Source organism: Siniperca chuatsi, linkage group LG12 (assembly GCF_020085105.1).
Source record: "Siniperca chuatsi isolate FFG_IHB_CAS linkage group LG12, ASM2008510v1, whole genome shotgun sequence".
In the NCBI taxonomy this organism is placed as follows: domain Eukaryota; kingdom Metazoa; phylum Chordata; class Actinopteri; order Centrarchiformes; family Sinipercidae; genus Siniperca; species Siniperca chuatsi.
Genome location: NC_058053.1, coordinates 9,248,768 through 9,272,514, shown reverse-complemented (window position 1 = coordinate 9,272,514; position 23,747 = coordinate 9,248,768). Strand labels below are relative to the sequence as shown.

The 23,747-nt window shown below is 39.3% G+C and overlaps 1 protein-coding gene across 5 annotated transcripts in view; it reads left to right on the top strand.

Moving 5' to 3' along the window:
* thsd7ba (thrombospondin, type I, domain containing 7Ba) overlaps positions 1-23,747 on the top strand; it is a 180,682-nt gene that overhangs the window by 27,752 nt on the left and 129,183 nt on the right. For all 5 annotated transcript variants that reach the window (XM_044218072.1, XM_044218070.1, XM_044218071.1 and 2 more), the window contains 2 exons: positions 17,979-18,315; positions 22,666-22,842. In XM_044218072.1, coding sequence (XP_044074007.1) covers positions 22,683-22,842 — 160 coding nt within the window. In that variant the 5' untranslated portion in view covers positions 17,979-18,315; positions 22,666-22,682. The remainder of the gene's footprint in view (positions 1-17,978; positions 18,316-22,665; positions 22,843-23,747) is intronic.

Below are 23,747 nucleotides of genomic sequence, written 5' to 3'. Positions count from 1 at the left end.
TTCCTCCTAAACTGAACCCGAGAGGTGAGCAGCAACCAGCCGATGACTGATTGGACCTGTCAGCCCTCAAAACATTTGATTGGATTTGACCATGGTGAGGTCTCTGTTTTCGCAAGCCCAGGGTTCTCTACAGAGACAGAATCTTCAATAAAGTCCCACTTTCAGCCCCCCCCCCTTCTCCTTCCTCCCTTATCTGGGAAGCACAATCAGATAAGTGCCTCACCCAGCAAAGAAGATAGAGCACTCACACTGCGAGTCCATGTGTCATGCAGCATCTTCCTACCAAAGAGTTGATAGAGCAACAATTAGAGCTCCAGCATGGGAGGTTAAATATTCTTTTAATTGTTATCAATGTGTAATATAGTCCTGAGGGCTTTCTATCAAAGTGCCACATTTAATTATGAGGCAGTCAGAATGGAAGACCACTTGTGGCTATATCTTCTCAGTTAAGTTTCATCCTGCTGGCTAACACATTATTAGTGTGCATTTATTCAATGACACTTTATCTGTATTATCAGCACATTTCTGAATATAACCTACTTTAGAGCTGAGAGAAATATTTCATGTTTTAAACATCTTAACTAAAATATTAAAACTGCACATCAAAGATAATCTGTCTTGACTTTGTTACAGGGCCCTAGTAAGTTTTACTCATATATAATAGGATAGGAAATATAGTGGCTCAATAGGTGTTTAGGAAAGTGTGAGAACTTAAAGCTGAAGTTAATTCAAATTACTTTTCATTTTGTTTCTCTGTAATGTAGACTAGCAGCATGCGTTGGTTCAGATCAGTTCATGGATAACTTCAGAGTGCTGAGGTCTGTTCCTGAATTGCAGTCACAGGTCACACAAACGGCCGAATAGTTTTACGTGTCAGTGGGAACAGTCTCACTGATAACACAGCATTTGCCAAACATGGACAATTGTGACAGCAAAGAGGAACAAGGGTTGAGAGTTGAAGCTCAGCAACAGGGACAGATACATACTTAACAGGATAGTTGAGAAAGTTGAATCAATACCACCTGCTATGTAAATGAAATGTATATGATGTAGTATAACATGGTATATATAAACATAGACATTATTAAATGAACACTCCTTGTTTCTCATGTTTTTTTTGTTTTTGTTTTTTTTAACCCGCTTAAGGACATAATTCATAAAAATGTAAACAGCTAATCCGGGCTTTATGAACCGTATAGCACTGAGTTATTCTCAGAGAAGCTCATGTTTAATGAATGTCAGCTGCTCTGTTTCATTGCATGTTTATACAGCTCCGTCATTTCCATAACATCACACTCAGATCACCCAATGTTTTACTCATCTGATGTTGATCTTGTTTTTGTTTTTTCTTAATTGTGAAAGAACACATTGCTTTGCCTTTGGTGGCAGACCACCTCCCAGCACAAGGGCTGTATTTCTGTCAAGAGCTCTTTACTAATTTCAATGTGCTGCATGATATGAAAACTGCTGATGAAATAATAATAAACTAAGTAGAAGCATCAAGTATGATCTTTTTCATGTTTCAAAAGATTGATTCATCCAAAAAATTATGTATGGGGCCAGGAAATGGCAACTGAAATGAAATAATGATGCTATGAATTGATACAGACAGGACTGTCCATTTCATGACTAGTGCAGTGCCCATTCGAGGCGTGACCGTTCAGAATGGGCCGATTGCTTGGCCCCCGGAAGTGCGGCTTGCAGCTTTCTCAAGAACCACTCATCCGATTGACTTGACTGACTGACACTCGATACTGCACTCCCTTAGGTCCCCAGCAATACACCCACCAAGTGTGAAGTCAATCAGATGAACAGTTCTCAAGATATGCAAAGGACATACATACATACATACAGATTCCCTCCTTTATATTTAGATGATGCTGCTACAGCGCCACCTACTGGGCAAATGGCACCAAATTTGTCATGGTCACTCAGGCAACATATCTACACATGTCCACTAAATGTGATTGCAATAGCACAAAGCTTTCAGGAGACATGACAATTTTTGTAATATAAGCCACGCCCACAGCATTTGAGCAAACTTTGAGGGCCAGCTATGGCAAATCTGTATGGAATATCAAAAATCTGAAAAGATAACTTTTCTGGATTGGTCCAGGGATGTTATGTACCACATTTGGTGACGATTGCTCAAAGATTTTAGGAGGAATAGTGAAAAAACTGATTTGGACAAAATTCAAAATGGCGGAAAACAGAATCCAGGAAAAAATAATTTTGTTTCTGAGAAACAAAATGTAAATTTGTTGTTGTAGCGCCACCATGTGGCCAATTTTTCCCTTGGGTCCTCAGCCCCGCTAACTGTGAAGTTGGTTGTCGAGAAAACTGAAGGACATTCATACATACATACATACATACAGAGATTAGGGTTATAGTTTGATGCAACAGTTTGGAAGAGGAGACATTGGAATTGAAATTTTGCATCTTTGACAAATCTTTTAAAGGCCAACAAAGGTTGGCCTTTAAAAGCAAACACAGAACTGTGAGTGAAACAGTATTTTTTTACTGTATGTTTTATGTTCTGATCTTTGAAATTTCAAAGATTCCTTAGTCTGGCAAATTTAGCACAACAATATTTGTTTCACAATTGACTCGTTTGAGTTTGAGATTTCCTGTCAGTTGAGAGCACCCCCTGTACCAGAGCAACACTTTCTTATGGGAGTCCCCAGGGCTCCATTCTTGGTCCTTTGTTGTTTTTAATCTACCATACACGCTACCTGAGTAACTCACAACTACAATATTCCTTTTCACTGTTATTCTTATAATATACAGGCATGCTCTTCTTGTCCATAAACCCATCAGACCTTTCAAAGAGGCTTGGATGCCAACTAATTTTGATGTGAAATACTGATAAAAACTAAACTGATGGTCTTTGCTTCCAAAGTAATGCATGGCATGCTGTATTCCTATTGGTTTTGTACAGGAAACAGGGGGCTAGAAACCTTGGGTGAACCTGATTTTACTTTCACTTAACATTGTAGCAACATAATAAAGTAGCACAGGAGAGCCGCAAAGATAAGCCCATTCATTTAATTCCAAGATGCACAAACTCTTAATTATTCCTTTGTCTCCACCCGATTAGATTACTGTAGCTCTTTATTCTTGGGACTGTTCCAGAGATCAATTGACCGCCTGCAGCTTATAGAAAACACAGCTGCGAATGTTTCTAAGATCACAAAAATGTTAGCACATTTGCCATATTTTGGCTTGTCTCCACTGGTTTGCTTTTGCTTGTAGAATCAATTTTAAAGACTTACAGGCATAGGTCTGCCAGGTACCTTCTGTCCTTAGATTTCTGTTTGTAGCCTAAGGTCTACTGATCTCTTGTTGTTCACTTCCACCAGGGCCATGCTGGAGACAGAGGGCACTGGGACATTTTGCAGTCAGGGCTTCAAAGTTCTTAAATTGTGTCTTGTTGGAGATCAGGAAAGCAATGTCCTCATTTAAACCTTATTAAAGACGTGTTTTGTAAAATTGGTTTTGTTTTATGTCTTATGTTTTTATGTGTTCTTTGTGAGTATTTATCTAGCTGTCTTTCATCTGTTCTATCTCTGAAGCACTGATTTGGACAGTCTAAATAAATACATGTGAGACAATGCTCTAAATGGCCACATAACCTATTTTTACTGTTGTCTGTAAACCATCAGTTTCTGTATTTCAGAAGTGTTTCTGGAAGATTGAGAGCAGTGTTACTTGTCAAGTTTTCAATTACCATCTAATTCACAGCAGGCAGTGCCCTCCCCTACTCAGTCTCACATGTCTTTGAGGCACATTGTTGTTATGAGGAATGCATTATTCAGTACATCAGTTTTTGGTTAGTGAGTGTTGATCCAAGACTCCATTTCTTGTTTCAGATTCCTTTATTCAAATGTGACAGTTGTGAAGGAGCTGTCTTAACGCTCTGCTACCGAAGGTCTGTGTAGATTATAAGATTCAAAGAGACAAAGACAGTCCCATCCCCATACTGTAGACTGGTGGGAGACCGATCAGTCACATGTTGGTAATGTCCCCCAGCGAGCATTCCTGTATCTTTCTAACAAGGCCTCATCTACTCACAGTGACAGGATGATGCTATTTTCCTGAAATTAATTGTTTGTTTCATACCTTCTTACACACTGAACACAGACAGTTGATGACAAAAATATTCACAATGACAATGGCATTTGCTTTCCTTCAGTTGCAACTTCATGGTATTATTTTATACACCTTAAAGCTGTCATAGATCACTGTCTCATGGCCATTAACTCCATATGAAAATCACAACTTTATATCATATCTTGGTGAAAAAAAAAAAAAAAAAAATGACGGCCCTATTTTTTTAAACAAACTCATTGTTACAAAAAGCCCAGCCCAGCCTGTTTGGACTTTCAGTGGTTGAAGCTAGTTTAAATTACTTTTACAAGACTAGGAAACTGGCTCAGAGTTTTGCTAAACATCTTTTTTGTACAGGGGGTGACAATGAAAAGAAATCAAAGAATTTGAACACCTAACTCTATTGCAATCACAGCAGCTCTGATAAGAAGTTGGGTGTTTTCAGTGTGTGGATGTGTTGACATTTTTTCATTTACATTGTCTTTTGCAAGTAGCACCTTTTTCCCTGATAGTGGTGTGCAGTAGCTCTGTAAGCTCTGTAAACGTGTGTATGGGGCAAAGAAGTACAAAAGTATAAATAAGAACATTTAAGTTAGCTCAGGATTCACTGTCTACATTTCAAAAAAATATAGTCCATCCATTTTATCTACATGGATGTATACTTAGAACTATAGTTTTCTCAGGTGACCTATATATAGGACAACACTGATAAGATTAACAAAGTTTCATTTCTGCGTCTGTCTGCCCTCTGGACACGTTCTGCTGACTCCACACTCAAAGAAAGTTGCTCATTAAGAACCCAACCCATAGTGAAGGATACTGGCTCTATAGGATGCTACATTACATCCTTACATCCTCAACAGTAAAACTGCCAGCAGAGAGTGGAGAGTTATTTCAAGCTCTAATGGGATCAGGACACTTTAATCTGGAGTTTTTATCAGTTGATTAACTAATGCATTGTTCCTCGTCGAGACGTAGACAGTTGTTCCAGTCGCCCCAGGTCGAAGAGGTCAAGTCAAGGTGAGATCCAATCAGGCCAACAGCACTGTCCCAGGCTGGCGGGTCCCGGTGTAATTACACTCTCCAAGACTCCTGGTGAAGTTACAGATAAGGTGTGGGCATTGTTAGGGGACTCTAGGAAACCCTGTCTACACAAACATATTGTTTCACATTTTTCATGTTAATTGCATTGTCAGGATTTGCTCTTGCAACAATACAATTTAACAATATATTTAACAACAATTTAAGTACAATGTTTCAAGGTGACTTTTCGCGCAACACGTTGATGGTTTAAAAAGCCTTGTGTTATGGATGCATGTCTTTTATGTTGATTATTTAAAAGAAAATCTTGCGTGGTTATCAGTTCTCATCTCTCATTTCACACTGTATTGCATATACAGCAGCACTGCTGTATCTATGATACCTCTAATATGGCCCTCTGGATTCTCCCAACGACCTCTAATTTACTGCAACTTGGGTTGTTTATGGGTTGTTACAAACTCATTTTGGTTGCTAGAGATGTGAAAAATCTTAATTTGGTTATCCACAGTAAATTTGTTTAGAGATTTACCTAAAATACACTTTTTCTGATATCTTTAATGTATGAAGCTCAAGATGCATCGAAGAACACTTACTAACCTGCATGTTTTCACTGCATATACTTGTGCAGAATAGCTTACCAGTCAGTTTGCAGTTCATTGTCTTGTACCAATTTTAGATCATTGTGTTGTGAAGGAAGACTTAACCAATCAGTAAAGGTTTGCATACTGTGTGTCATTCTGCACAGCACATTCCTTCAAATAGAGACTGTAGATGAAGCGCTCGTCATTCTTGCTGCTGTATGACAGAAACAGGAACTTCATTTAATCATTTGAATTGGATGGACCTTAAACTGTATAAGTTCTATAAGCAATGACATTATTATCCAACCATGTACAGCCTTAACAGCATGACGTTGTCTTCTCTGTGTTTAAAAGAAGGCGATGTAGAAGACGAGACCATAATCACCCCCTCGAATGATTCATAGAAACACAATAGAAAAGAATCTCTGCAGTGCTTTAACATGAACTTTGAGTATCCATCAGCTGTGAGCATGGCCACTAATCAGATTTTTTGTTGAAACTGAAATCGAATTACCCATACGGCAAAGCTCAGCAATATTTCCAACTAGCTCTCGCATACTGTGAGAGCCTCATGGAGTCCAGGTCACGGTTCTCGCTCCTCCGTCTCAAGGCCCAGTACAGCAGGGTAAATTTGTATCCCCTTGTGCAAAGGTGTGTCTGATTGGTGGATCAAGTTTTGTGTCCCCCCTCTCATTGAATTACCACCATGTGGGCCCAGCAGCTGTTCCTTCTGGTCGCAGCAGGCCGCTGTCGTTAATTGAAGCGTAATGGGCTCAACAGCAGGGAAGGTCAGACAGAGCATTCTGCTGATGCACAGCCCCTGTCAGAACCGATACACAACACACCTAGAAACTTTTCATCTCCTCTCTGGGGTTAGACCACTATCAGGCAGATAGAGGTTTTACATGTCAGTCAGTCATTTTCTTTCTACAGAGGTAATACTAAATTGTCAGGTTTGATTGCCTTTATGTAAATCATTTGTTCGTTTAAAAGCATGTATAATTCATAACCTACAAGAATTTGCCTCAAGCCTGAACTGCTGCAACAAAAGTAAATGTTGTTTCAGTGTATGCATTGGTATGGCACTGCAGTTCAATTGGTATCTCTGCCACTGTGTTAACACTGTGTTCCACTGACAAACCAGGTAGTGATGCTTGGCTGCTTTGACCACTTTCAAATTGAAATTCTCTCAAAATATGGATAGTTTCTTGTATTTCTTTACTGCCAGACTTTTACCCCTCTTCCCTTTCCTCCATTTTTAACTTCCACGGTCAATGCATAGCATCAGCTCTTGGTGTGATCTTTTTATTGTCCATGCACTTTGTACACTTCAGCAGAGTTTTTAAATGGAGGTTTTTATTATTTGAATTACTTAAACTACTTGAGTAATAGTTTCAGTCCTACTGCATTCATCAAATTAGCATTAAATAAGGTGTAGATTTGGTAGATTGGATTTAAGTTGATGTGGTGCCAGTGTTTGTGCTTCAGATAAAAAAGGAGTCTGGTGGAGTGTCTCCCCAGCTTTGTAATTGCTAATGTGAAACAGTTGCATATAATGCAAGTCACAATGAAATGACATTGTTTACTTATTTGTCATGCTATAATATACACCTACACCTTGATAAGATAAGATAACCTTTATTGATCCCTAGCAGGGAAATTCAGAAATCCATGGTTGAAATGTGTTCCAGCTGTCTTTTCACTTCTGACTCCAGATTTTGATTAGTGTTACAGGGACACTTCCTTGTGATAACTCAGGCCTCTGTGATGAATAGTCTGGTTAGAGTTGATTTCAGAATAAATATATAGGGTTTTTGTGGCCAGACCTTCCCAGTCACCAGCCACCTTCACAGTACATATTCTCATTGTATTACAGTCATAGTATTATCAAAAATAAAAGTGAACATGTTTCATTAGAACTAAATTAAGTGGTGTAAAAAGTATGAAACACTAAAATCTAATGTGTTTTTTTTTTCAGATCAAGTGATCTGTGATTTAATCACCTCCAGCCAACCAGGCAACTACAAATCTGCAAATCTACAAATCTGTGTTCTTGCCTTTTCCCAAGCAATCTTGATTGCCTTTTTGAATCATGTACAAAATGTTACCTGATAATTTGGTTAAGTACAGTGTCTCATTGGTATCAGGTTGTTATGCAACTGCTTTGAGAGCTGCCTGTCTTGTACTGACAAATTGTTCAAACCAGGACAAACCAAACTGATCAGAGCCTGAAGCTGCATGCAACCAAATAGCCCAAACCAGCTCGGGTCAGGCAGACGTACTCTCACTGGTGATGGTACTCAATGCTACATGCACTGTAGGTATGTGTTTTTGAGCGTATGTGTTTGCTTGCTCCTCGTGCCAGGTGATATACAGTAGCTCTGAAGAAAGTCAGCTTCAGCAATAGAATAGCCATCCATCTTGCTCACACCTCAAAGCACTATTATCCTCCAAGCTCCACTTATGTTTGAAGATTCAAAAACATTTCATGGATCATTGGCAAAAGATCAGAGAGTCAGTTTTATGAGTCAGAGGATCACACTGCTATTGAACACGGTACAGTTATTGCAGGCATTGGCTGGCTGCAACTGATTCTGTCTTGTCTCACTGGCATGAGCCTTTCTGTACAACAGTTGCTTCCATTACTGTAAAGTAGGACTTGTGAAAGTTGTATGCCGTGTTGGCGTGCTCCTGGTCAGTCGAACTGCAGATTCTTGTGTATGTATGTATAGATTCAAGTCCCAGCTCATGCTGTGCTGTTGCATCTCCAGTTTGTTGTTACTTCCATGTCTGAGGCAGGAGTACGTTCAGTCCTACTTTAACTTTCAGCCTGATTCCTAAGAGAGATTCTTAGATGCTTGATAAACACAGCCCAGTTCACAAATGTATGTCAACAGGAGTAACCTGTAAATTGTCTTTTGCCATTGACCTTTTGGCTCTCTACTTCAAAGAACAAGGAGTTTTATTTTGAAGACTGACATCACTACCAGATGGTACATTACCTCAACTTAAAGCTCTTTGTTGCCATTCTGGGACTTAAAGTCGTGTTAAAAACATTTCCCTGCTGCTCTACTCAGACTAAGACTATACAGATGACCTACTTGTACATAAATCACAGTATATGCTCAGTCAACATATAGCTGACTGATTGCATTATGGTCAGATTGTTTTGCACATGACTTAAACTCTTTTTAAAATGTCTATATGTTCCACAAGGCTGAGTCTTGTGAGTAAACTTAATTAACTGAGATGTTATAGACGATACGTTCATGATGTGAGTTGTTTCTTATATTCAACTAATTTACTAGGTTGTAATCAAAGAAAGCCCCCTGAAAGCAGTAGTGTGGTAACGTTGTCTAATTATCCCCCTTTGTCTTCCAAACTTGCCATCAAAATCACTTCATTTCTTTAATTTCTGATTATGCATTTTAATTTTACATTTTGTCAAAAATGTCTATAATTTTTATCCTTTAAATGTAATATAACAATATTTACATCTGCATCCGACCTACGGGAGAAATCTGGCACAAATGATGTAAAAATCCTCTGGCTAGTTATAGAGATGATACAATCATACAGCGCAGTGGCAGGCTGTCTTTTGTAGAAGGATCTGTAGACTGTTATTCTTTGGGAAGGAATGCATCTAATTTAAAGATGATGTGGCTTAGTGATGCAGAATGTTATAAATGTTAAGCTGTTACCAATACATAATCAATTATTAAAGTGTATGGGATAATGGATGCATCCAGAAGATGATATAAGTTTCCATCCCTATAGCATCTTAATAACTTGTTAAATAGATACTGACATACTCATAAAGTGAAACTTAAACTAAACTAAAAAGTAAAGGTCATTTTAAAGTTGCACGTTATACTTATATAAAAACAATTCAAATTTTTGCATTGCTCCAGCATGGTATCAAAATATGGCTGTACTGATGTGCCATTTTTGCACATTATCCACACTGGAAACGCTTGATTTTCTGTGGCATTCTATTTCTGTCTTTCATGCTCACTCGGCAGAGTGGCGGATTAACTGGTTAAGAAAGGAAACCTTCCTTTGTGTGTCTTATTCACTTTGTACAAGTCTCTACAGCAAATACAATAGCAGCTATTTTTGTAACATGAAGTACAGAGTGAGGAAAAAAATGACTGGCCTTTCTTGGACCATAATTGGTGTACCCGTTCCTAAATCCTAATCTCTATCAGGTTGAGTGAAGTTGCTCTTTATTTTCCCTGACAGGGATATACTGGTTGCAACTGCCTCCACACTAGCAAAGCATAAACGCATACTTTACAGAAAACAGCTAGAGTGCATATTTTAACCACATTATTATACTGCATCGTTAAAAGAACATACTACTTTTATGACAGTGTAGTCCCTCATTCATCCAGGAATGTCCCATCGCAGAAAAGGTTTCAATCGTAGTCATCTGGACACTGTTTTCAGAATCAAGACCTTTCAACCATTTTTCCAAATTGAGAATGTCTTCCGGATGGGAGCCGAAACGTCTTGATTCTGAAAACAGTGTCCGGATGACTACGACTGAAACCTTTTCTACGATACTACTTTTATATTTTATGTTTATTAAAGTTAATAAAAGATTGTCTCATTTCTCAGTTTAGCTGTCATGAGTACAGTGACACTAATGTCATCCCGTGTACATCTTTGATCTGGTTCTCACATCATGAACTCAGAACAGGTGATGTAACCAGATTTGTTTTTTGGAAATATTTTGTGAAACCATGGTTTTATTCACTAAACAGGATTGTTTGTATTAATTTTAATAATGGACTTTGATGGTGAATTCAGTATGAAAACTCTATACTGTAGGTTTCATCATAATGAGGCAGGAGCAAAGTCTTGACTGAGGATTTTGATGGCATTAAAAAGCTGGAGATTCATGGCATTTTTATAAAAGATTGGCCTTTCCTGTTTCATCAGTTTAGCGTGCAATATGTGTTGTGACCATGTACAAGGTTTTTGCTAACGTAATGAATATCAACAGTCCTATTTGAGCCAGAAAATTATTTTCTTGTGGGAGTTGTCTATTACAGAACCGCCTCCTATATTCTGGCAATGTCTCAAATGCCATCCTGAACAAGGCGTTCAGTTACAGAGGTGCAGGGCAAATGTTTTATTGTGGACCTCCCCCTGGAATATTACTCCGGTCCAATTAGGGCTTTAGCCATAAAAGCAACCTAATAGTCTATTAGGTTGAATAATAATAGTAATAATTATATGGCCCGAAGCAAACAGAAACCACTGGAATACAATATACAGAATACAGTTCATCACTGAATAGTACAGTCTGACATTGTTTTTTAAAGCACTGTTTAAAGCACTTCCACACTGGCTTTAACACTAAAACTTTATATAGCATTTCTCAAAACAGTCGTAATAAATGGGTTTACAGAAGGTAGAAAAGGAAGAGAGAAGATACGGAGAACAGACAGACAAGGGCACATATAAAATCATGCACACAAACTACAGATCACCCAAACAAAGCTTTGTGATCATGATAAAGCTAAAGAAAACAAGTGAGAATTTCCCCTCTCTGACACTTTGTAGGAGGCTATTCTAAAGTCATGGAGCAACAACAGCAAAAGCATGATCACAATTACTGATCCACTTATTCTTGCAAATGAGATTCAGCCACAGTGTGTGCTACAGTGTGAGAATGGAACACTGGAGCCAATCATCTACCAGGAAGACGTGAAGGATTTATTGTATATGTTGCCATCATTCAAGAGTGCCACCCTCTCCTGTTGTGGTTAGGTTGCCGTCATATACTGACTAATCTTCCCAAATGATTGTGTGTTCTTTAAATGCCTGCAAGGAGTGAAGACAATTCCTATCAAATGCCCACACACTCAGCGAAGAGCCTAATTGCAGCTGCCAAAACATTGCCTGTGTACTCGATACTAGAGGAGGCACTTATTCGCTTTTATGCTACACCCTACATAAACACCCGTTGAGTGAGTGACAAATTGTATTCCATCATCTCCATTTCCTGCTCATCAGCCTTATGTAGCAGCAACATTTGTGAGTGACATCAATTATCTTATCGCCGAGCTAACAGCGCTGCCTTATTTGCAGTTCACATGGTTTCCTGTCAGACATTGTTTGTAAATAATACATTTTTTCTTTCCTGGAGTACCTGACAGATAGAGTTTACTATAGCACCACAATTTAGCCATCTGAGCCAACCCCGGATTTTTTTTTCCTGCTATCTATTGGTTCATGCATACAAACAGAAAAAATAGGCCCCTAAGCAGCAACAATTAAAATTAAGAAATCAGTGAGGGGAAATGTGACAGCTGTCTTGAGACTAGTGCATTTCCCCTGTATCCACACTCGCAAAGTGAACTGAATCAATATAAGGTTAAGGTTTAATCCCTGGAACACCCATCAATCAATACAGGAAGTCACCCGTTTGAGTGCCTTTCCTCTACATAGAACCAGAATTCCCAGTAACAGACGCTGGGCCAGCCTCCTCTCGTCTTCTCTCCTCTCCTCTCCATCCATGGCTGCACTCTGATAATCCAGACGGCTACAGACTCAGCATCCGCTCCCTCAGGCAGCCTTTCTCTATTGTCCTGAGCCCTTATCTCTCGGCACAATACTGGTGCCTCCTTAAAGCACAAAGCGCCAACTTGTTTCCCCTCACCCCTCAAAATGTGAACTTTGAGCTCTGACGCAGTGGAGCTTAGACTTCAAAAGTTCTTTGTGTGTGTGTGTGTGTGTAAGCTGTCTGTTTCTATTAGCACATATCTTTGTGTTGTTTCATCAGTTGGAAGTAGTTGTTTTTCTTGGTGCCCATGGGCAGGTGCTGTAAATGTTTGTTTGTTTTATTTTGATAAGCCAAAGAAATAAACTGTTGTGAATGTCTGTGCATAACAGACCTCTGATAAAGTGTCAGTTCAATTAGGTGACAAACTCTGTCTTCTAATCCACCCCACAGCTGTGGATTCACAATGACACACACACGTTGTCTTTCAGCACATTAATAAACACAATAGTTCATTGCAATGTTGGCTCATAGTTTCAAATATGTAGATAGCACAGTATGAGATAGAAACATAGCTGTGCGTGTCTGGGTTATTAGTGCTGCTGGCAGTGTTGATGGGTTTGGAAAGGTCAGTGAACAAAGTGAACATGATGTTCTGACATTTAGAACTGAGAGTGTAGGAAAGATAATAATGTTTTTGATGACTCAAAATACAAAAATGGTGCCTTTGTGCATGAACCAAAGCCTTTTCTTAGAATCTGCAGAAAGTCCTGACTCATGTTTTTGAGTCCTAGTTTGTTTTGTTTTTAGCATTTGCTCACTGTCTGTGCCCTGTCCTGTGCTGGTGGACCTGTTATGGCCTTGTTGACAGACTTTCTATTTTCAAATCTTTGCAATGTCTCGACTGCGCCTTGATCTAAAAATAGGCAATTCTGCTTTAAAGACTAAAATGTACATGTTTATTATGCAGACCCTTCTTTGAAGTGGCATAGGGGAATGTAGTTTTCTTTTACATCTGTTGTTGTCAGACTGCAGCACAGTGAGTAGGTCAGTGTATTGTAGTCTGATCTATTCAGAAAAATAAAACCAGTGACGGCTTGTTGTTAATTGTTAATATTGTGTTGGTTTTTATAAAGAAAACTACAGCAGCTACACAGTCTTGTGTCAAACTCAATACTACATTTTCAGCTCTCTTTCACACACCATGCAGCCTCTTCTTTCTCCAGCACACTGGAATATTTTGACTTTTTTTTTTTTACACAACCCCAGATTACCACTTTTTTGTTGATGACTTCACATCATCACCACTTATCACAAGAGCCAGGCTTTTAATTTCACCCATGGTTCCCCTCTCCTCCACATTTCTCCCCTCTGTATAATTGACTTTTTACAGGTTTCAGCCATCTCTGGACATCTTCTGCAGGCTAGGCAGGTATCACCCCCCCCACACACACACACACCTCTCAGTACATAACAGTTATTTTTTAGAGAGACACTCGTGGCTTCAGGGCCCAGGTGTCTCTGCAACTACTGACCCATGTTATCAACCTGCCTCAGCATCCAGGCCTCCTCAAAATTAATCCTGACGCCGTCACGCCACCCCCCTCGCTCTCACTGATTTCTTCCTCTCTGGGCGACAGTCCCCTCTGGTCCCTTAGCAGTTGGGACTCAGACACGCTCACCTGCATACCCCAGTCCCCCGAGATGCTCCTATCAATTGAAAAGGGGAAACAGAGTGACCAGGATTACAGCCAGTGCTGCGTTAATTATAAGCTTTTTTAATGAAGGGGAGGTAGCGGCTGGGAGGCCAGGTGGAACAGCCACACAAAACAAATCCGATTATCCAGGAGCGGTTTGTTTCTCTTTCAAGCTCGCCATCTCTCTCTCATTCTGTCTTTTGTGGAATAATTTTCCCAGCTTCGGAAAGCAGATACATTTGTTTTTGGTGTCTCTTTCTGCTCTAAATCCTTTTTTGCTCTCTTTTGCACATGCTGTCGCAGCTTCTCAAGTTACTTTATTTTCACTGAGGATGAACTACCTGAAACATAACCAATTAAAATTCTGCGCAAGGAAGATGAGAGATGTCCTTTCACCTAAAGCAACTTCAGCCGTTTTCACTTTTTTTTCCTGGGAGACTTGTCTTATTCTTATCAAGCATGTTCACACCAATAAATAGAAAAAGGCTTATCATTTTGCAGCTTTTGTTCTGCTATTGTTGTGCACTAATTTGACATTCTCTGAGATCCCTTTTCATGTCTTTGATGAAATATTTATGGTGTGAAAAAGAATATTCAGTGAGAATTATCTGGCTAACAACACAATGCTCTGTGGCTTTGTTTTAGACATCAATTCAATTAGCATCATTTTACTCTAAAGGCTATTGATTCTCTTTGAACAGAGATGTGTGAACGAGTAAATGGTGAATGAATATCTAGCTATGAAACACCTTTTATATCTTTAAAGCAGCTTTGATGCATGAAGGCATTCTCGGTTAAACATCATGATCTGTTAACATAAAAGTACGTCAGTTTGTCTTTTTGAATGCGTGCCTGTCTCTCAATAGCTCTGGATTGTTTTTGAGAAACATATGAGGCTGAGCTGCCATCGATCACACTGAGCACTGATTCTTACTCTGGATAAGACATTTGATTTTGAGCAACATAGCAGGAGAGCTTGTACGTTAGCACAGGCTTTGGCTTTGTCTGGTTTAATTTTTCCTTTCATCAGATATTAATCACTTACCAAGAAATACTGTAATTGAGATGATTTAGGAATTTGCTGATTGTGACTCAAATTAAAAATACACTTAAGTGTCCTGAAGTAAAGATTCCATCTCTGTAATAATATTTGACGCAAGTAATTTGATTAAGAGATTCGCTGCAACTCCTCCATATTTAAACATTCTGGTGCCACATTTTGCCTTTTTCAAATTTACCCTGTCTGATCACATTTGCTTTGTAATTAATCACTGTAATTCAGCAATCTTCTAAAGATGCACGTGCTTCCAGGCCAGCTAATTCAATGATTCAATTTCCAATTCAGCCCAAAGCAATTTTTCATAAGCATTCAGGAACTGAGAAAAAAAGAAAGCGATTAAGATTAAAAGCGATTATAGAGATTAAAAAGATTTAAAATCAAACTAAAACCAATTCCCCAATTTTGTGAAGAAAAAGATACTCAGGAATAGATGGATGGTATCATTTAACTGATCTTTGTGTGAGGCTGGGTGGGCACAACTGAGTTCAAATTCTCTCCTGTCGTTATCAATTCTGTGACCCTGTCAGCTTGCGTAACTAGCCATACCACTGCACCTACAGCACATGGAGGCAGGCAGAAAGAGCCATAGTATGTTTGGTGCCACAACGATAAACATGCGGCTGATTGAGTTCACAACCCTGGCTTCAGGAGCAGCTGCTTGGGCTGCCAGACTGTTTGAGGTGCTGGCAGAGTAGAGATACCACTCCCTTTCAGATACAGCCACATGCAACATCTTAACAGTCTGGGAAAATGTGTCTGAATTTCTGGGAGCATTGCAAAATATATGGCCTGTTTTAGTTGGCAAAGGACCACAGATGAGTTTGACGTTCATCTGCTGAGGTACAGGGGTAGAAAGTGTTTTGTGATATATAGAAAGGTTTGAGTCTATGAATACTGCCAAGCTTATTCAGGAAAAAACTTTCCAGTCACATTCTATCCATGAATTCTCATTCAAAGATGATATGAATGAGAATTCAAGGTCTTAGCTCCAAAATATACTGTATATTTTTAAAATAAACAATGCATTGTAAGAGAAGGCAAATGGAAATCATTTGACAGATGGTAATGTGCAAGAGATGGTCAAGTTCAACATCCACCCACATGAGAATAACATTTCTACAATGTAATTCTTACTGTCCTACACTGATATCAGAAAGATATCTAGGCCTTGATCTCCCAAAATGATGCAGGTGGCAGCCCTGGAAGAAATCTCAACTCTCACTTTGGTGCAGTGTTTATATGCTTTTTTAGTAATAGTACAGGTTGTTAGCATATATTCAACATAAATATCTGAGCAATGTTAAGATTTTGTCAGGTCGTTTTGTACCAACTTGCAGATGTCTCCAACTTTTGAAACTTGCAGAGGTTTAAAAAGAAGAAATGTCTGGCAACTACAATACGTGTGCAGTGAGATGGTGAAACACTGGCAGGCTAAACACAACACAGAGACAGGGTACATGGGCAAATGCACTCTCTGGGATGGATATTAAAAGAAAACCAATGGATGTGATGTAGAGAAAAAGCTCTGTAGTCGTGTAAAGAGGGCTTTTGGCTGTGGTACTGGAGGATAGTGCCAGGCCAGGTGAGGTAACCAGCTCCTGAAGGAAGGCGCGAAGCATGAGGCAGGTTGAGGTTGGAGGCGATTACTGTCACAACAAAGGTTGGCGGAAACACTTCTCAGTATAATGCAATACAACTCAACAGCAACACAAACTAAAGCCTCTAAAATGACCATAAAATTGAATCAACACCTCTCTACATTAAGGCAAGGTAGGATTTATTGTAGGACTGTTGTATTGAATGCATTAGTTTTAGCTTGCCGATTGTCACTATATAGCTTCTGTTCAAACAATTTATTCTTATTTCTTAGACGTTATCTATATTTTTAAGTACACAACAGCAATTACTGTACTATCACACAGATGTAGAAATCCACAAGAGATGAGACAACAGTAAGCGGTAGTTGAGATAGAATAAAGATTAAATGAATTGTTTGTCCCTACCTGAAACTGCATGTTCGCAATTGATTTTGCTCCATCCACCAGGAGCACCTTTCTTCCATCCTATTTGTTGGCTTTTATTTAGTTAGTAGCCAGCCAGAGGAGGAGAAGTGCAGCTACAGAGACAAGCTCATTTGAGCCACAATGGAATGGCAAGGCAAAGCACGTAAAAGCCTTGGGAAATAAGGTCTGGGTCACTGGGATATGGGGTTTTCAGGAGCGTGGCCAGGAAGGTCAATAAGGGAGTGCAGCTTAGAGGTGGGGCCAGTGAGGAAAGGGTTGGGGGTGGGAGACAAGGGCAGGATGTGTTAATAGAATCAGAGTTTCCTCTAGATGAGCTCTCAGAACAGGCTTGGCTGGAGGGTTGACATGTAATCATTGAATGTCATAGGAGAGTAAAAACCCAAGCTGCAACTCTTGGACTGCACTCTTGTCTTTGATATCACTGTCAGAATGTGACACAGGCAATGACAAATCATCACTGCAAGCCTTGCAGTTTAATGTAAAATTCAAAAACAACAACCAACCCTGTGCTAATCCGATGCATAAGTGACGTTGCCTCTCCCCTGTAAAACTGCAGCAAGTCTAAATTTAGGAAACATAATAATCCTTTTTTATTTGCACAGAAACTTTCTCTGAGATCTTTCCGCTAAGAATAAGACAGAACAAATGAATGGATTCCAAATCACAGCAAAGTCATACCTCTGGACCAGTGTGTAATGATAGTGTATAAAATGAAAGGACGCTGCCCACAGGTCATGCATCTTTATGAAGCCTCCCTGCATCTACACACTCAGTCATTAATTACTGTTTGCTGTTTGTAGCTTTTGCACACCTCTGCCATGCAAGATAGCTATCCATAATGCATCATGTGAAAGAAATATAATCTTCATTGCGTGAAGTGTCAGATTTTACTCTGCTGTGGTATCAGATGTTTATATCAGTGTTTTTCTTCTCTCTTTTTGTCTTCCTCTACCTCAGACCCTGTAGCCCAGGCTGACTCTTGTGCCAACCCTGGTAGGAACATCAGTGGGTGGGTACTTGACAGAGCCAGCGCCAGGGAGTTAATACCACTCAGTGCTGCTGGAGGTGTGACACAGTCCCAGCCCTCTACACATTGATTCACACAGGATTAAGCCACTGCATGATGCTTCAGGCAGAAGGCCTAGTGCAGCTGATTTACCATCCCTGTCAGACTTAACGTCTTTGGAAGCCTCCCCTGCCCTGCTCCTGTCTTCTGTGGAAGGACTAGTAAAAAGCATCTGCCACTGCACCAACTAGATCACCCAAAGGGATGACTGGCAGTCATCTTGCACAGGTACAGTGGAATCTTGCTAATCATGCTATGTCAGATACAATGTATTTACATGTGCTTACAGTTTGGAAATTTAGTCATTTCTGGGTTTTATTCTAGGGTGCAGCTACATTGCTTTGTCATATCTGTCCCAACCAGTGTTAATTTCATCAACAAAAACAATGAGGAAAGATGTTACTTAACTTAACTACTGTATATTGTGAAAGATGGACAAATGGACTAATTAGCCTACTGTTTTAATGCAAAGTCTTATTCATGACCTGCATGCTTCTGCAGAATCACAAACTGTAGCCTCTAGCTCCTGATTAGTAAAACAGTTTCCTGTGCCACCCAAAATGACTCTTGTTCAAAAATTGATTTAGCCACTTGACCCGTTGCACTACCATTAAAAAGAAGCATCTTGCATTCAGGAACATTCTGTCTCTGTCAGTAATGTTATCTTACGTTATCGGTTCTTGGAAGAAACAGGTTTATGGACTAACACTAAAATCTTCTACAATCCACTGAGAGTTAAACATGAAGCAGAAACAAAACAGCTGAGAAAAACTACAAAAACATGCAGGCAAAAAAGTAAGCTAATGAAACTTTTTTTTTACTAAAACTAGACTAAAACTAACAAAAATCAAATGACTAAAATTTGACTAAATTTTGTGAAAAAAACTAAGACTAAAACTATCAAAATAAGGTGCCAAAATGAACACTGGTCATCAGACAAGAACATTGATATTGGTTAATTCTACAAAACCCTGGATGACATTCAGTTGCAGCATTTGTTTTTCTTTATGTCCAGTTTTAAAGTTTTTGCTTTCCGCAGTGTCTGTACATTGCAACTACTGTTTGGTTAAGGTTAGGGAAAGAAATAAACTAAGGTCAAGTTATGGCTGGGGTTAGGCAGGTAAAACACCTTGTCAAGGTCAGGGAAAGATTGTGGTTACAGTTGATAAAAATGCAATTGTTAGGTATGGATTTGTCCAATATGGATGTGATTCCGAGGATACTGTGCTGATCTGTCTACGTATGTTTGTTTTCAACTCCTTTTTCAATCAACAGTGCCCCGTTGTACAGTCATGATGAAAAGTCCTAAGAGGCTGAACCTTTTTGGAAATGGCAAATACACAGTGTGTTTCAAAGCTGTCATCATCTGTTTAGCCAACAAAATTGGGAAGTCGTCTTTGTTACAGTTCTGAATAGAATAACACAAACTGTCAAACGAATTTAGGAATAAAATGGAGATGGACAGCGATATTGTCAAATATCAGTCCATACAGTGACAGATGAATGCAGCTGCATGCACAAGCCTGTGATCAAAGTAATACAAAAAACTGTGTTGTGCATTGCATTTCTGATTGTTTCAATGCTGTCATGGTCATTCCTGTCAATGAAAACATCTGCAAAAATCAGCTTGTTTGGGTGAGGACAGATTTCTGAACCCAAATCCAATCAAAAACCATTACATGCACCACAACGTGGAGAAAATACTTGCAGCTGTGTTAACCCGAATTTACTGGGCACAGTACACAAAGACGAGCATAGGGATATGGCAGGAATTTAAGCAAAGAATGTGAAGAGAGAATGAGCTGGTTGGCCACATAATTGTGTGGAAATCCAGAGAAGAGGGTGGCATCTCTGGTAAACGTACTGGAATCAAATGCCTTTGTTTCCACTCCAGACAGAACTGGCTGTTTGGCTTATTTAAAGAGAGCCTGGAGGATCACATGGTGATTGTTCAGAGCCTTGGCATACCAAATTAGCTTTTGCCATTCATTTGGAAAGATATAATCAAACATTAATTATTATGGCCACCTGTGAAAGAGGAGGCTGTGGAGTGTTGCTCATCTGTTCCCTTATGGTAGCTGCAGGGTCCTTACTCTCTGAATCCAGTGAGGGAGCCCCAAACAAGGACCACAGGAGACAGAGAAGCAGATTGCATTCCATCAGATCATGGAGTATCTAATAGGATGCACAGCAGTATCTGAGCCGCGCTGCTGTTCGCCAGGTTTTCTGTGGCCACTGAGAGCCTGGCACGATTCCTTTGACCCAGATATTTAGCAGATTAATAGCTTTCCTTTTTTAAGATTTTCTGGATAGCCTGTTTTGCTCCTCTACTAACAGCCACAGTATGGATGAGTCCAAGCCTGAGCTGTATGAACACAATTGCCACTAACTCTTCAAACTGATGAAGAAAAGCAACCAGTCATCTGATTTTGCAAACCATATCGTAATCTCAAATGCCTGTCTTCGAAAAACAATACTGGCATGCGTTGGGGTCATGCTTGTTGTCATTGCTTGTTTTTGTTCAAGACCATGTTTTCCAATCAGTTGTGACATGTTCTGTCAGCCTATGGAGAGCACTGCTTGTCCCATGAATAGTCAAATTAGACTGGCTAGAGGGCTGATGTAATCTGGGTGCAGTCAGGTATGGCTTCCAGAGCACTGCAGCCCGAGAGGTTGGCTAGTAATCAGCAACCAGAGGTGTCTAATTGGCATATGGCTGTGTAAGTGCCAGACTACTCTGCTCATTCATCCAAATAGAATAAGTTCTCTGGCCTTCAAAAAATGTGAGACAAAGCTTAAAAAAAGGTGCATACATTTTATTCAAAGCAAAGTGGATGACTTCTTTAAAGCAGAGAGAACAATTAACTCTATCACTATTTTTTGGGTTGACATATTTCAAATGATATGCTATGATGTGCCTGTATATAATATGTGTGAAATCTGTGCTGCAGGTTCTGTATTGACAGATACAAACAAGAGTTGTATTTTGTAATGCCAAACCCTGAATTTGTGTTTTAAAAGCCTCTGACACGAGAGACCAAAACACTTTTGACTATAGAAAAACTCCTCAAACCCAGAGGAAAATTGGACAGTCTATCAAAAAACTGGGCATCTGGCAGCCCACTTCTGGGCACCAAGCCATCTCCACCCTGCCATTCTTTCTCATTAAACACATTTTGCCCCCACCAAAACACAGCTAAAGCAGCAAAGTCAAAATCTAATTTCCCTGAATGAAATCAAGCAAAAATAATCTGGCACCCAGCGTTTTCACAGACACACCATGTGTAAATAATCTTAAATCTCAAATGCCTGCTGCCTCTCAGAAGTTAATCTACCATCAGATACTCTCTATGATACTTAGTTATCAAGACAAAATTTAAACCCACTGTGTTGTGGTGGTCTGCAACGTTAAAAGAAAAATGAAATTAAAAACAGATTTTCATATTAGTCATGATGCACTTTATGATTAAGCTCAGTAAGTAAATCTTACTTTAATATTTAATATATTATTATTGCTTTTTTGTGTAAAAATGCAAACAATAGTATAGAAACCATCCATCTCATGACTATATCATGGTACTGTATATCACATCTCATGGTTATAGCTTGGCTTAAAAATCTAAACTCGATACCTGATGTGTGTATCACTGATACCAACTTGTGGATATCACTTGTGAGTATCTCTCAGTTTGCATAAAGTTAACTTTTTCACATCTTTTCAATTCATGTAATTGTATTTCTTTTCATGCCAAATTATGTGTTGCAATTATAAGTTTTGTTGTGAATCAAAAAAGAACTAGATTTTACATTGAGTTCCATGATTGCAGAATGACAAAAAAACTGCAGGGAGTGCTCTGTGGGACGATAAGCCAATAATAACAAATCTCACAATACCCAAGAGCTACAGTGCAGCAAAATTTGTTTTTGGAAAATGAATCACCACAGTCATGAACACCATAACATTAGTCTCTCAAAGCATCAGGTGTTACAGATTCAATTCCATATTCATTAATTTTGCTGTTGGTGCAACACAATTAGAGGCCTAGTGAATCCAGGACTAATCCCTAACACTCATAGGACATGAATCACAGTAGCAGGATATGGGAATAAATGAGCTGCAATAAAAAGGTACTAATACCCTGTATTACTCCAAGCTTAAAGTCTCCCCTTCCTTCAATACATGTTTCCACTTCTACCTTGGGAGGCTGAGATGCTCAAGCCTGTCTGACTAATTATTTTTCTATTCTATGTGGGAGGAGAAACACACATGATATCACATTCATATGCTGGATTTACACCCCCCCCCAAAAAAAACAAAAAACAAATAAACAAGTAAAACACTATGATTCACATGTGCAAGAGCGTTATGCACTTTGGAAGGTGACACTGAATGTCATGTTTCTGGGCTGGAGGTTTCAGTGGGATATTTTCTACACTGCAGCCTCAGAGTGTCTGACACCTTCTCCACTTTTCCATTTTAAAAGAGCAACACACAGCCTCTTCCTCTGGTTCCTCCAGCCCATGTCTCTGGCCATTTTTGTGAGTGAGTTACTGATTAATTTCATGTTCTTCCCACAGGAGTAAGAGAGGAAGCAATGGGCTGGACTATGACTCTAAAAGATGACTTTGGGGTCATTGCCTGGACACGGGGAGCTGGGAGCTACCTCAGCCTCTTCCTCCTCTTGTCTCTCTTTTCCTTTTCTGTCCAGTCAGACATTGTGTTTCCTAAGGACCATCATTTCTCATGGAAAGCAGGTAAAATGTTTAGTTATTCTTCTTCGGTATGAATGTGTTAATGAACACCTCATTTTGAATCTTCAAATACAATCCAGGTCAAATCTCTTTCATCTCTGGAGCGATGATGGTTTGATGAGATCAATTATAATTCCACACATTGAGATATGCAACTACACCTAGCTGCTCGTCATTTGCTGGGGTTGCATCCATTGTATTCCATATTTATTTTTCGTACCATTCAAGTGTGAGAATTTAACAAGACTCTTTGAACCTGTTAAGGTTCATACCATTGGATATGCTACATGCGTGTGTGTATATATATATATATATATATATATACTCCAGTATACAGACTGTGTACATACACTCAGAGTCAGACAGTCATTACTACTTCTCATTACAGGAGAAAAATACTGTACAACTACATTCATTATCAATGCAGCAAGTTCTGTGGAGAAAGTAATCCTCCTCTTTCTGACACACATTGTTAGGGAGCATAAACCTCGAGCCACTATTGGACATCATCAAGCCAGAGGGTCCTTATGCCTGGGCGGGTAGCATAATAATGCCTTCTTTCTGACGGGCTATCCATCCACTGCCTCATGGTGACAAGCAGGGCTAGGATTGTTACCATAATGATGTGTATGCTGTGGTAACGTGACATTGGTGCACAGTAAATAATCATGTTCTGGTATGTTCTGCTGAGGATTTATGGTCCCAGTTACGTTTGGCTGACATGGCTTCAATGAACAGCATGCTGTTTACAGTACATGTATTTCTCTGTGAATGTCTCTGTATGGAAGTGTTTTATATATGTCACAAATACTTTTATATGCATCCATGGAATATGATATACATAATATAACATTTATCATATTTGTGAGTGACTCACCTTTGGAAAACTGTAGTGAAAGCTGATGTCA